At 36.1% G+C, this 12,852-nt stretch overlaps 1 protein-coding gene across 1 annotated transcript in view; it reads left to right on the top strand.

Moving 5' to 3' along the window:
• Positions 1–12,410, top strand: part of BRWD1 (bromodomain and WD repeat domain containing 1) — a 123,515-nt gene extending 111,105 nt beyond the window's left edge. The window contains exon 42 of the mRNA XM_027960640.3: positions 9,212–12,410. Within this exon, the coding sequence (XP_027816441.1) occupies positions 9,212–9,603 (392 nt within the window). The 3' untranslated portion in view covers positions 9,604–12,410. The remainder of the gene's footprint in view (positions 1–9,211) is intronic.
• The last annotated feature ends 442 nt before the right edge of the window (positions 12,411–12,852 follow it).

The raw sequence follows: 12,852 nt of genomic DNA, 5'->3' as shown, positions 1-12,852 counted from the left end.
ACTTAAAGACGGAATGGATTGGAATTTATAGTGAAAGCTGGCTGTTGAAATTATTTTTTGTCCTACAATTCAGGGAATATATTTATATTTTTCTATGAAAAGTTATGAATGTGACTAAATCATGACTGTTATTTTTATTTGCACTTGCTTGCCTTTGTAGCAGCATCAGCACAGGTGCCAAAATATGCTTCATTTTGGGGGCAGATCTAACCTACTTTTGACAGTATTTAACTACACATAGCAAGAATTTAAAATATGTTAAACACTAGACATTCTGGTTATCAGAACCAATAAGCATTACTTTTATGGTAGCAAGTGTCATACAGTTATTTTCAGAATTCGTCAAGAGGTGGTAGTTTCTAATTCCAGTCCTATTGTAGTATAATTTCACATGACCTTTGTTTACAGATTCTTCGAAAATATTATGTTCATACTGACATAACAATTGGGGAAGGGGCGGTAGCCACGATTAGTAGGCAAGGTACCTGCCACTTTTTTTCTTTCCCTGGCTACTTGAGTAGATGGCATTTTACCAGATTTTATCATTTTCATTGAAATGGTTTCCAATTTTTCTTTCCAAGTCCTGTTGGGTCTTCTTCTTCTCTTTATTTTTAAGGAAAATATCATCTACTTTATTTTATAAACTTGAATTCATAAAGCGCTGGTAAATTATTTTTTTTAATGTTTGTATATTTTAAACCTCTAAGGCCAGACCATAGCTAGCATTTTCTTTTAAATTGTGCACTAACAAAATATTATATGATTTGTCTTTCCAAGATCTCCTGTTTTCCATTTATGGAATTTAACCAAAATCTTGGTCTTCCATAGTCTTACTCTGTGAAATAGAGTTTGTGTGCCTTAGATTTAGATAAAGTGTGTTCTTTAATAGAGTGTACAGGGCTAAAAGAGTATTTAAATTATATGTAGTGTTCCCCTTAAATTGTAGAGTTGAGTTTTGATAAGAGTGCAATTGCAAATCTCATTTCTATAGGAAAATAGTTAGTTGTCATTCTCTCTCTCTTTTAGTCTACTGCTGCCATGTGCAATCCCAAGCATTCTTCGCTGGTGCAACTAAGTATCTTTATTAGTGACTTCTAGTAAATCTAAGAAACTGTTGTGGGAAAATAATTTTGAAATTCACTTAAAGCGTGACTTTTACCACATCATCAAATACCATAGTACACTTATTTTCGAGCCAAATATTTTTACTTGATAGGCTGTGCTACTCCAAACAGTGTAGGTGGCCATTCCTAGCTTGTTTGTGCCTGAAGATGGACTTGACTCAAGTGGTTTACATATTTTGTAGCTAAAGGGTGTATTACAGTACCCCCACCCTTTGTTATTTATTGGCCCTAATTGTGTTTGGTTTCAGACAAAATTAACCCTTTTCTCCTGTGTATCCTTAAGGTGGCAGACATTGAAAAACATCAGACTCTGATATCAGTGTTAGAATGTTCTGAAGTGTTGGTATTTCTTGGTTCTCTATTCCAGTTGACATGGTAGAAGGTTCTTTCTCTTTCTACTGTGGTGTAAGGGGAAGGATATTCTTAGACATTACCAAGTGAGATAGGTGGTCTGCCTGCCTCTCCTTTGGTTGTTGAGAGAGCTATCACCACTTCAAAACTATGATGCTTTCCTTCTCAAAGTTCGTGTTAACTGTATTCTTGACAGATTGAGTCAGGATAATTGTCCTTGACTAATGACCTGAAAAAAATTAATGGAATGCTCTTTACTTCCTTAATTTTGAGAAATGGTGATAGATGTCATATTCATTAATTTATTTTAACTCTTCTTAAACTTCTCTGTTTTATATCTATTCTCAGGGTTATAACTCCATGTTTACCATCATTTGCAAAAAGGTACCAAAAAAATCCATAAACAAATATGGAATATATTCATAAATACATCAGTTCTTTTGGTAAAATGATACTTAAACCATTTAGGCTTCATCAGTAGAACTGTTCTTAACTTTTGGACTAAATTGATTGGCTGGTCAGCTAGTTCCTAATTTTTCATTTTGTCCAAAATGGTGAGACCCTTGTGTGTAGAAGCAGTATTTTTGTTTCATCTGAAAAAAAAAAAACAACCAAAAACACAAGTAAGAATTGGCCTGGTGACTTTGAAAACGTGGTTGACAATGGTAGCTTCTCAAGTTCTGAAGTAAAACCAAGGGATTATAGAGAGAATCATTTTTATGGATTTTTTTGGTCATGGTGCTATTCCTAAGGTTAACTTTGAATATGTGACACACACTTCTAAGTACCCTTAAGGAAAATTAATAAATAATTAATAGTTCAAAATGTTTACACTGAGCACTAGAACATGTTTGACTTTTTTTTTCTATTTCTCTTTATGCAAAATGAGCAGGGATTTAATGCACAAATGTACTTTAATAAGTTTGGGATCAGTTTGTATTTTTCCTGTGAAAAAAGACAAAAAGTTACAAGTGGAATGTGAACTGATCCAGAAGTAAGTGCTAGAGCGTTCCATTGCACTTGAAGTAACTAAATGATGTATATGAAGAAGAAAAGACTACTGTGGTTGTGTATGTCCAGAGTCCTATGATTTTATTCATTTATGGTTTAAAAAAAGGTTTGAGGTTATTTAGATTGGAGTTTTGATTCCTTTTAAGGATTAATTTTACCAAGCATATTAAGACAAAAAGATTTCAAACATAAAAATAGGTGAAGTTTAAAAAGCTTCCCCCCACCCATTTCCTCCTTATTTAAAAAGGGTATATTGACAATGTATAGTAACTTCTGAATAAAAGGAAAAGTTTATCCCATTTTCAGATAATTCCTAGGGTAATCATTCTCCCTTGCCCCCCCCCCTTTTTTTTTAATTTTAGGGGATTAGATTCTTTGTCAGTTTAGTAATCCTCAAAAGAATGATGCATTTATTTACTCACAGCCTCCATGTTACAACATAAAAGTTTCTTCCAAGAATAGTTAAGAGTTGTACCTAAAAAGAAAATGTTTTATAATAAGAAATGGGGTGAAAGAACTTGTGTTTTAGGTAAATGGAAAAAGGAGACATAAACCAATAAACTTACCACCTGAAGGTACTACTGTCCAAAAATAAGAATAAAATACATCACTAAATCCTTCACACTCCATTGGCTGATGATCTCTTAAGTAAAATTCTTATTTAGAGTAACGTTGGGTCCATACTATGTTTCCTTGTCCCTCTTCTAGCCTTTTTTCTTTAGAATAATCAGAACACAGAATTTATTAAGTTCACTGTATGATATTAAGAACTGAAATGAAAGGACTTTATTAATCTATTTTGTTAGTACAAATTTAATTTGTGTTACCTGGGGGAAAAAATGAGAAGTTTTGTATATCAGATTACAAGAACATTGTTAAAGGTACATACAGTATTTTTGGTTTTCCTTTCTACTCAATTGTATTTGTTTTTTGAGTAATATTTAAATGGCTAGAAAAGGTCTTTTTGCCTTGCCTTTTTATAGCTGAAATGCCATCTCCATTCTTCTCATTGGTATTAAGTCAGTTTACTTATTTTATCAGGTATCTTGTAGTTGTCATCAAATCCTTTAGTTCATACATTGTATGGAAATTACAGTTCAGTTATTCTAGTATGATGGAGTGTAACAAAGCACCTTCATTGTAGAAGAACTTTTTTTGTGTTAATTATTTAAAGTTATCTCTCTCAACTTCTGCTGTGGGTATCAGGAAATAATAAAGCAGAAACCCTAAGAAAATTGCAACCTAACAGAATAAGACTGTCTGTTATTCTAGTATTTGGGAACATACAGATCAGACCAAATATACTTGTCAAAGGGAGAAAATGAAGCATTGTGGAAAAATCTAGTCCAACTAGATTAGTAAATACTACTTATAGTAGTAGTATTATCAAATTGTGAATTTAATGGAAAGGATTGAAATGTAAAAAGTACAATGATGAGGGATATGTTGTCTTTTTTTACAGTTTAAGGAAAATCTCATAACTTTAAAAAGATTATAGATGTTGCCTAAGGATACATGGGAATTCTCAAGTTTAAGAGAAATTTTTACCAATCACTCATAAGCCAAACTGGTTTCTAATACATTGCTAATTTGGTTAAAAAAACATCAAGGCTCTACTCGGTGTCTGTTCAAGGATTGCGTGTGTGGATTTGATGGAGGGAAGCGGGTGGGGGTGCTCGGCGTTGGAGACCTGCAGACTGCAGGCCCTGCCTCTGGCAGCATGTAAGTAACTTCAGACTGTTTGTAAAGACTGGTGGTTTCACTGAACTGAGTTATCAGTGCCACAGCATATTGTCTTGTCATACTTTAGTTTTTTAAGTTAATTTTAAGGTAAGTTTTATGATTTATTAAAATCTTCAGTGGAAATTCGGACTGTAAAGAGAAAGAGGCAGTCTGACAATTGAATGAGATGGCACAGACTATGTGGACTGCAGCAGCCAGCCTACCCTTGGTTCCACAAGGAAAATTATTTAGAAATTGTTAACCTTTTTTCAATTAGTGATTACATGTTAAAGAAATCTTTAATTTTTAATAGATTAAAGTTTATTTTCTAAGTTTTGATCCATACTTACTTGGTTCACCTGTAAAATTCTAACCACTTAACTGGAGCTTGTCAAAAAAGCAAATCTTTAGTTTTCTATCTCCATTTGAGATCTGTACTTTTAACTTTTTAAATTAGCTCATTACCACATCAGAATCTGCATTGTCAACTAGGAACCAGTTTTTTATTCAACTAACTGAAGTAGTAAAATATACCAAATTTAATAGTCATTATAATTACAAGTGGAGAAGGAAATGGCAACCCACTCCAGTGTTCTTGCCTTGAGAATCCCAGGGATGGGGGAGCCTGGTGGGCTGCTGTCTGTGGGGTTGCACAGAGTCGGACATGACTAAAGTGACTTAGCAGCAGCATAATTACAAGTAAAGGCTCTTTTTTTTAAAACTACTACAAGCCACCTAGCTGGTTGATTCTGTGAGGTCTGCACCGTCCAGTTCCCCCTGCAACTCTTTCACCTCTGGATTTAAGCAGCTCTCCACCCTGTGTCCATCTGTGATCTCTTCTGTAAAAAGTGATCTCTTCTGCAGGCAGAATGCAGGACTTCCACATTAGGTGTGAGTCAGAGCCTGGAGGGAGTCAGACGTCCTTCTAGCTGTCAGTTGCTTTTCATTTGTAAACTAATAAAGCAGATTGAAAAACCCAGTATTTACTTCTGATATCATCTTATCCTGCCTGCATTAGTCTGAAATGATACATCTCCTAACAAATTAAGCAGATTAAGATCCCTGAATTCATACTTCTTAGTTTTTTTTTTAATTAGACTTTTAGAAAAAGTTGCAATATCCATCACAACTCTTGTGAGAATCATTAAAAATTGTTATCAATTAATTGTTGCTAGAGATAAAATTATAGGGACCTAGATTAGCTGTAGATGGAAAACACATCAAGGTTCTGTGTACCCATCATTGAGTGAATTGAAGACTTAAGGCCATTTATTCAACCACAGAAGTGACCAAACTACTGGAGAACAACCCTAGGTTACAGAATTATTTAACAGTCTTGACCTGGCACTGCCATACCATTGACTTCTCAGTGTTACCAGCTCCCCTGAGAAAAATGTTAAACCCTGCAAGTTACAGAAAACCCTCTTCTACAAGCCCATCTCTAGTGAGACTTTCAGGTTATGGGGTACATGGAGACTTATACTGTGGGGAATATCAGTAAATGCTATTTGCTTCCAGAGTTTTGGTCATTGCCTATCAGTGAAGGTCAGACGAAGAAAAGAAAGGCTATCTCAAAGTCTGCTCTGATTAGAGGCTTAGTGGAGAGAGGTTATGATTTGCAACTAAAATGTTTTCCCTTTATAGGAGCTTGATTTACCCGCAATCATAGTGACCAATAGTTGTCTGTACTTAAAGTATATGAAATAGGCCAGTATATTATTTTTACTTTGGCTCAGACATTTTCTTATATTTTTCCATTCTCATATTTGTTTCTCAGTTTAAATGCTGATAAGAATACAATTGTTTATGCTTCTATAGCAATGATGTAAAGTTTACTTCAGATCTAGGACTACAATTTTGTGTTATGAAGTATCAGAATTGGAATATGAATAATCCTTCAGAAACCAGAGATTGTTGCTTTGAATCAAAACTAGAATGTCTACATCCAGATTTCTATTCACTATAGACCATATTAGAATACATAGTGATCTGTGAGTTATATTTTAAAGTGGTCATCTCAGTAAACTATGACAGAGCCCTACTAAAGATGTAAATTGTCACTCTACTAATGAAGTTTTTATTATACCCAAATAAGGAGTCATTTAATAAAAAGCAACAATGCCTCAAGCACTCAGTGACCATTCCAACACCCATGGCTGACCCAAGACCACCTGGGATAGTAGGACTTGTGGGGTTGTGCTGGTTAGTTAGTATTAAATGGCACTCTCAGATTATTGTTACAGCAGTATCCTCCAAAAATTTTAAGCTTATACCCTAATATATATATTGAACTTCTAACCCTGAATTGGTCTGTATATATATTTCTAAAAACTAGTTTTCTCAGAATAAAACACTTGATAATTTACCAAGTTCTCAGTAATAAAATTGACACTGACTTACATGTATTACAGTTTTAAAAAATTCCCCACACTGTCATTCTGTGTTCCTCAAATTTTTATCTTGATGACATTCCCATGTTATGGTTTAACCCTTTAGAGATTCAGCTTAATCAAGTTGGAGATACCTTATACAGTATAACTTAATCTTGTATCCTCTCCCCTCTAATAGTTCATATTTCCTTAAAGCATTTTAAAAAGACTAGTTACAGTTTCTTCTATAGAATCTTTTCCCTTATTTTGGGTTACAAATGTCTTAAGAGTTGGTACTTGCTAGGTTTCTAAGGTGTCAGTATAAGTACTTTGATCACAACACTGAAAAGGAATTAGTTGCTGCAACTTCAATCATTTTGTCTCACAGAAATTTAGTGTAGTAGGATTTTATATGTACAAATCCACTGGATATGTTGGGAATGAACTAATTGTATATTTTTAATATTTTTCCAACATGCAAATGGATGCAGTTTGTTGACTGATAATAGCATCCTCATTTTACTGTAAAGTAGAAATTTCACCTTAATTTTACCATGTATTTTTTAAAACTATTCATCTGTTGTTGCATATTTATATTCTAGCATTTGCTTAACACTGATTTAATGTGCTGAAGATTCACTCTGAATCTAGGATTGATTTGTAGACAGTAGTTTATAATTTAAAAATTCCTAAGAAAACATTTTTTGAAATGATAGTAACACCATTTTTAAGCCTCTCCTCCATTGACTCCCCAACTTCCTGTGCAGGGACTCCAGAGCCCAACCAAGGCAAGGTTGGGGGGGCGTGATGGGGGGTCCCTGCTGAGGAGCTCAGCCCGCTAAAATGCCATTTTTGAAATGCCTTGTGACTTATACTGAGCAAAACATGTCTTCAGAAATGGAATTTTCACTGTAAAAACAAGTGAATCATGTAATTTTGGTAAAAAGGACTGAAGCATTTGTGGGGAATTGCTTTTAGCAAAGTAGTTCGTAGCCAGCTATGGGAGAACTTTCTTGGGTCTCGGAGAAAACACAAGCACATCTTTGAAATGCGTGTCATAGATTTAAGGTAAACTCTCAAGAGTTACTTTTGAGGTTTTAAGGCTTTGCCCATCACTCTATCTGTTAATGAATTTGTCAATTCACAGAAGTCATTTTCACCTGTACTCATTTGCCCTTGATCACAGGTCAATGTCTCCCTTCACAAAGGAAAAATGAAGAAGGCTGGTAGTTTGTAGTTTCACTGCTACAGAGTAACTGTGAAAACCTTGAAACCTGAGGCAGCATCCTACACACTCACCCCCAGCAAGACTTGTGCCCCTTGAAGACAGTCTTTAGATAGTTTGGCTCTTAATGGCAACAAGACTAGATTGCCAACAGATAAGGCCTGACATTCAGGGGCTAATGAACTTTAGGTGCATTTTTATCAAGAAATACTAGTGCCCGAGAACAGTGCTAGTTAAGTTTGTATTTGAAATGTGAAAATCTAGCTTTCAGATGTGGGCAAAAATGAAAATGATTTGAGCCCACGTAAGCACCCGTGGCGGCTCTGCACGACCCCATTGTGCTCCATTGAAACTGCTGGCTGAGGCCCAGTGAAGGACTAGCCTCTGCAGAGTGCTTTCTGTCCTACCTTTTCCCTGCTGGATCCTGTCCCAGTTTCTGGTTCTCAGCTACAATAACACTTCCTTGAAAGAAGTTCTCCTTTGCCGCTTAGGAGGTTCAGTTTCTAGAACAAGTTCTGACAGCGGCCTGCGCTACTTCCTTAGTTCCTTACAGCAACTATGCTTGTGTGTGTAGAGTTCATTTCTTTTAGAAGCTTCAGCCTGATCCTCTCTGTGCCCCACATACACCAGTTCAGAAACTATCTGAATAGCAGTGAAACTAGGATTTGATCATTTCAGTTATATAAAATCCTGAAATTAAAAAGACGAATCTAGGATTAAAACTACATTTCGGTTGTATAAAACAAATATACAGTTCCTTTTTATCTACTAGTGACCCGTGTAACTTTTTTTTTGACTAAAGGAAATACCAGTGTTGGAACTGAAACCTTAAGGATCTTGAAGTAGGGCTAATGCTGTGTCATAGTCATGATGGCATTTCCTTGTTTAGGTTCTAGGAAAATTATTTCAGAAGTCCTATTGGATATTTTAAAGTAATTCAACATAGAGTATTAGAAATGACACCAAAAATTTAAAACCTACAAAGTTCTACTCTAAAAATTAAGATTTTTAAAAAGTGCTTTTTGCTGAGTGGCTTTATGACGGAGGAGCCTGGCAGGCTATAGTCCATGGGGTCGCAAAGGGTCGGACACAACTGAGTGACTTCACTTTATGATCCTGAAGGGTATAACCCTATTCTAACAAGTCTGCTGCTTTAGGGGACAGTTATCCTTAGAGACAGTGAAGTGTGCAAGGGACTGTAACTTCTGTCCAAGACTCATTTGTAGACAAGGAAGTGGAAGGTTATATCGACGTCAAAAATGTGTAGTGTCATTGATGATGCATTGGTTTTTCATTTAGCAATGTGAGTAGTTGTAACACTGTTGAGGAATGTATTGTTGAGGAATGTAAGTAGTAGTAAAATCTTGTGGTACAAGATTTTTGCATTTACGTGAACTTTCATTTTTCAGAATCTGTTCCTAAAGACAGAGAACCCAATACAAAAGTGAGAACATGTGTGCATATTCAGAAGGATGCAGTGCCAATGCCTAGTGAGACTCTGAAAGCCACAATGGCGCCTGAGAAAGCGCCCCGCAGATGTGCTACTGTTGCTGCAAATAAAATAAAGATAATGAGTAATCTAAAGGAAACCATTTCAGGACCAGAAAATGTGTGGATTAGGAGGAGCAGCAGAAAACTGCCCCATCGAAATGCTTCTGCTGCGGCTAAGAAAAAATTACTCAATGTTTATAAAGAGGAGGATACAACCATAAATTCTGAAAGTGAAAAGGAGCTAGAAGATATTAATAGAAAAATGCCCCTTTTGAGGCGTTTCAGATCCTGGAAAGAAAAAGCACAGTAGTGACTATGAAAATGTAGAAGTGGAATTGAAAACCAGGGGCCACAGGTAAACTGGCAGTTGCATTCCGCTCCCAGCTCTAACGTTGTTAACCCCTTGTTGGCACCTTCTGAGGGATTTTTAAAAGCCATAACCCAGTGGGGCAAAGTGGGAGGAGGGCTTCCTCCTAGTCAGCCCTTGTACAGATGCATATGACAAGAGAGTTCTGAGGAGGAAATAGATTGTGGAGCCTGTAGTTGGAGAGGTGGAAAGAAGAGACAAATGGCCCTGTCATGAGATTATTCCTTTTCTGAAAGGAAGGGCCTTGAAGAAATCTCTTGATTCTTTAGAGGAAGAAAGTGGGAAGTGTACAGGGTTGGTAGCAAAAACTCAAAGGACTGAAAACATTTCAAAATCTCAACCTGATGCTAATTTTCAGGGCTCTATGTTGAGTATAACATTTCAGACCACCATGACTGTGGTGTCATTACTGAAATAAGGGGAAATATAGGCACATTTCAAGAGGGAGTGCCACTGAGCTTATTTGACACTTGAGTGAAGCAAATACTTTGTTAAGAGCCACACCCTATAATTCACAGCCCCAAAAGTCATAAACTAGAAGGGCCTGGGGATTCCATGATGGGAATGTTGATAAATGAGTTCTAAAGTAGTGTTGGAAATAGAAAAAGTCCATTAATGTTCTTATTTTGTTTATAATACTGCAATTCATACAGAATGATGACCACTTGATATGCCGAATTCAGGGAATATATATTTTTATATGAAAGCTATGAATGTGACTATCACAACTTTTTCTCATTTTTACTTTCATGTAGCAGCATTTATAGAAATGCCAAAAATGTGCTTCACTATGAGGCAGGTCTTAGTCTTAATGAGTTAGAAAATAAAAAGTATAAAGATCGAAACAGTCATATTTTTAGATGATACTGTCACATGTTTCTTTATAGCACCTTAAAAGTTAGAACTTTGAATATTTTGAGCAAATTTATTAGAGACTCATCACAACAGACTTTAAAGGCAGCATGTCTGGGCTATATCAATCCTTCATTAGGATTAGAAAATCTGGTCTTGATACTATAAAGAATTGATTTGCAATGAGGTTTGTGAGTAGGTATTTGTTGAAATTAAAATCACCAGATTAAATGAACGCACTGTCAAATCTTTTTAACGTAGTGACATGCTATTGGAAAAATGAACTGTTACAAGCAAGTTGTTTTCCCATTTAAAAGTATCTGTGAATATTAATATATGACTTGCATGTGTAAATCTAAAGTAAAATACAGCAATCTAAGGGTTTCTGTTCCTCTTTCATTAAAAGACAATGTAATGCATTTTTTTTTGTTGTTACACAGATCAACTTAAGTGTCTTATTGAGAAATTTACTTGTGGTTGCATGTCTGCTTTTAAAAAAGGCTTTTTGTTGTCACTTTCTTTTTCTTAGCATAAGCCAGAGTCTGTATTTGCTCTGTTTGTAGTATATTTTCATCTGAAATACTGATACCAGTAACTTGTTACTAGCACAGGTGAGAAAGGGAAGAATTCCTAATAAACTGCAAATATTTTTAGGTGCATGGGGTTTGATTTTTGATCTTTAATGAAATGTTTAAACCTATTTCCAGACGCATATTTGCACTTAATTTCACAGAAATTTCTTATTGGGATATGCTATGTCCTCAACAAATGCCATAAAATGAAAATGTTAAAAATCTCGAGTATTTTATGCAGTTTTTTGACTGTTTTAATGTCGTGAAGATTTAATTTTGAAGTTATAATTTTCTCTGGTGGGGTTAATTTCTGTTAGCACTTGAGATTGTACCATCAGCCTTCTTTCATAATAGAATCCCTTTTCTGGTTGAGTATTTGATTTGAACATATACTTGCCTTTTTTTAAGTGCTTGGCTTAAATTTATTGTAACTGCATGAAATAAGCATTTGTTTAAAATTTAATATTCTTGTAAAAACCTCTCTGAAATGTATGCAGAATTTTAATCATGACTAAATGTACTATCATTACCCTATCTATGATTTTTAATCAGCTTTCCACAAATGACTTCTTCATAATGTAATTGAAATCAAATTGAAGATCTTACTGGTAAAAGTGATGTTATCTTATTCAACAAAAGGACTAAGACAAAGTGGTGCCCAAACTGTAGCCCAGGAGTGTTAATGTAATTTTAAAATATTACACTGGTAATCTTGTCTATTCTAGCTTGCTAACATAGCCAGAGTTTCCTAAGCGTGAACTAGATAGCTAGTCTTATTGTTTATACTTTAATGTTCATATTTTGCTTCAAAACTCAATATATTATTTTGCAGTAATGTGTAAAAGTGCTAAATAACTGATCTTATGGAAATGCTTTTGGTGACAGTTTGCCCACATCTAAAAGCAAAATGTGTTTTTCTAATCTCAAGAGGCTCCCCCGACCCCATATTAGTACTTAACTTTGTGACTATTTATTGATAGGGTTCCAGAATGTAAGCAAATGCCCTCTAGTTTCAGCACAACTGAATGTAGGTAAATGGATTTTTTTTTTCCGTTGCAATATTGTGTATTTTCACTTAAGCTATGGCATAGTGTCACTTCTGTCCTGCATGGATTAGTGCTCTGTTAAATAATGAAAGAAGAGAACCAATTCAAAAATAATTACGTTTCTTATTAATGATAGGCTATTTAAAGCGAAATTTTGTACCAGAGATGGCCAAGTTTTAAAAAAGAAGCAACTATTTTTGCATTCTCATGAAATCTTTCAGATCATCAGCTTTTGAAATGTGAATCCCTATTGCCAGAGTAAAGGCTCATTTTTACAACACCGCGAAGCACTGTAGTTTTTCCTGCCCGTCCATCCGCCCTCTGTCCACTGTCCCGAGGACGCGCCGGGCCGGGCCGGCACCTACCTGGGGCGGTCGCGGTTTGAAGACGGGTGCTTAATAAACCAAAGCTCACCCTGTCACTCTTAATGGAGAAGAAAACGGAAACGGAGTTAAGGAAGGTAACCAGGCTGGCCCTCTTCCCGGAGCTGTAAGGACTGGGCCGGGGGCGGTCGAGCCCCTCGTCGGTCCGGTCCGTTACCTGCGGGGACGGCAGGCCCCGCCCCCCGGCTCGCCTCTCTAGCCTGCAGTCACCCGATTTTTCGGCGGCCCCTGGGCTCGGGCTGCGCAAGATAAAGGTTCTGAGTTTGTACCGCCGCAAGGACTCGGGGCGCATGCGCGGGGGTGGTGTAGGGGGTGTGTGTGGTGGCGCTGTGGGGGCGT

This window comes from Ovis aries, chromosome 1 (genome assembly GCF_016772045.2).
Source record: "Ovis aries strain OAR_USU_Benz2616 breed Rambouillet chromosome 1, ARS-UI_Ramb_v3.0, whole genome shotgun sequence".
NCBI lineage: Eukaryota > Metazoa > Chordata > Mammalia > Artiodactyla > Bovidae > Ovis > Ovis aries.
Note: the sequence above shows the minus strand (reverse complement) of the source record. Positions and strands in the feature narration are given on the sequence as shown.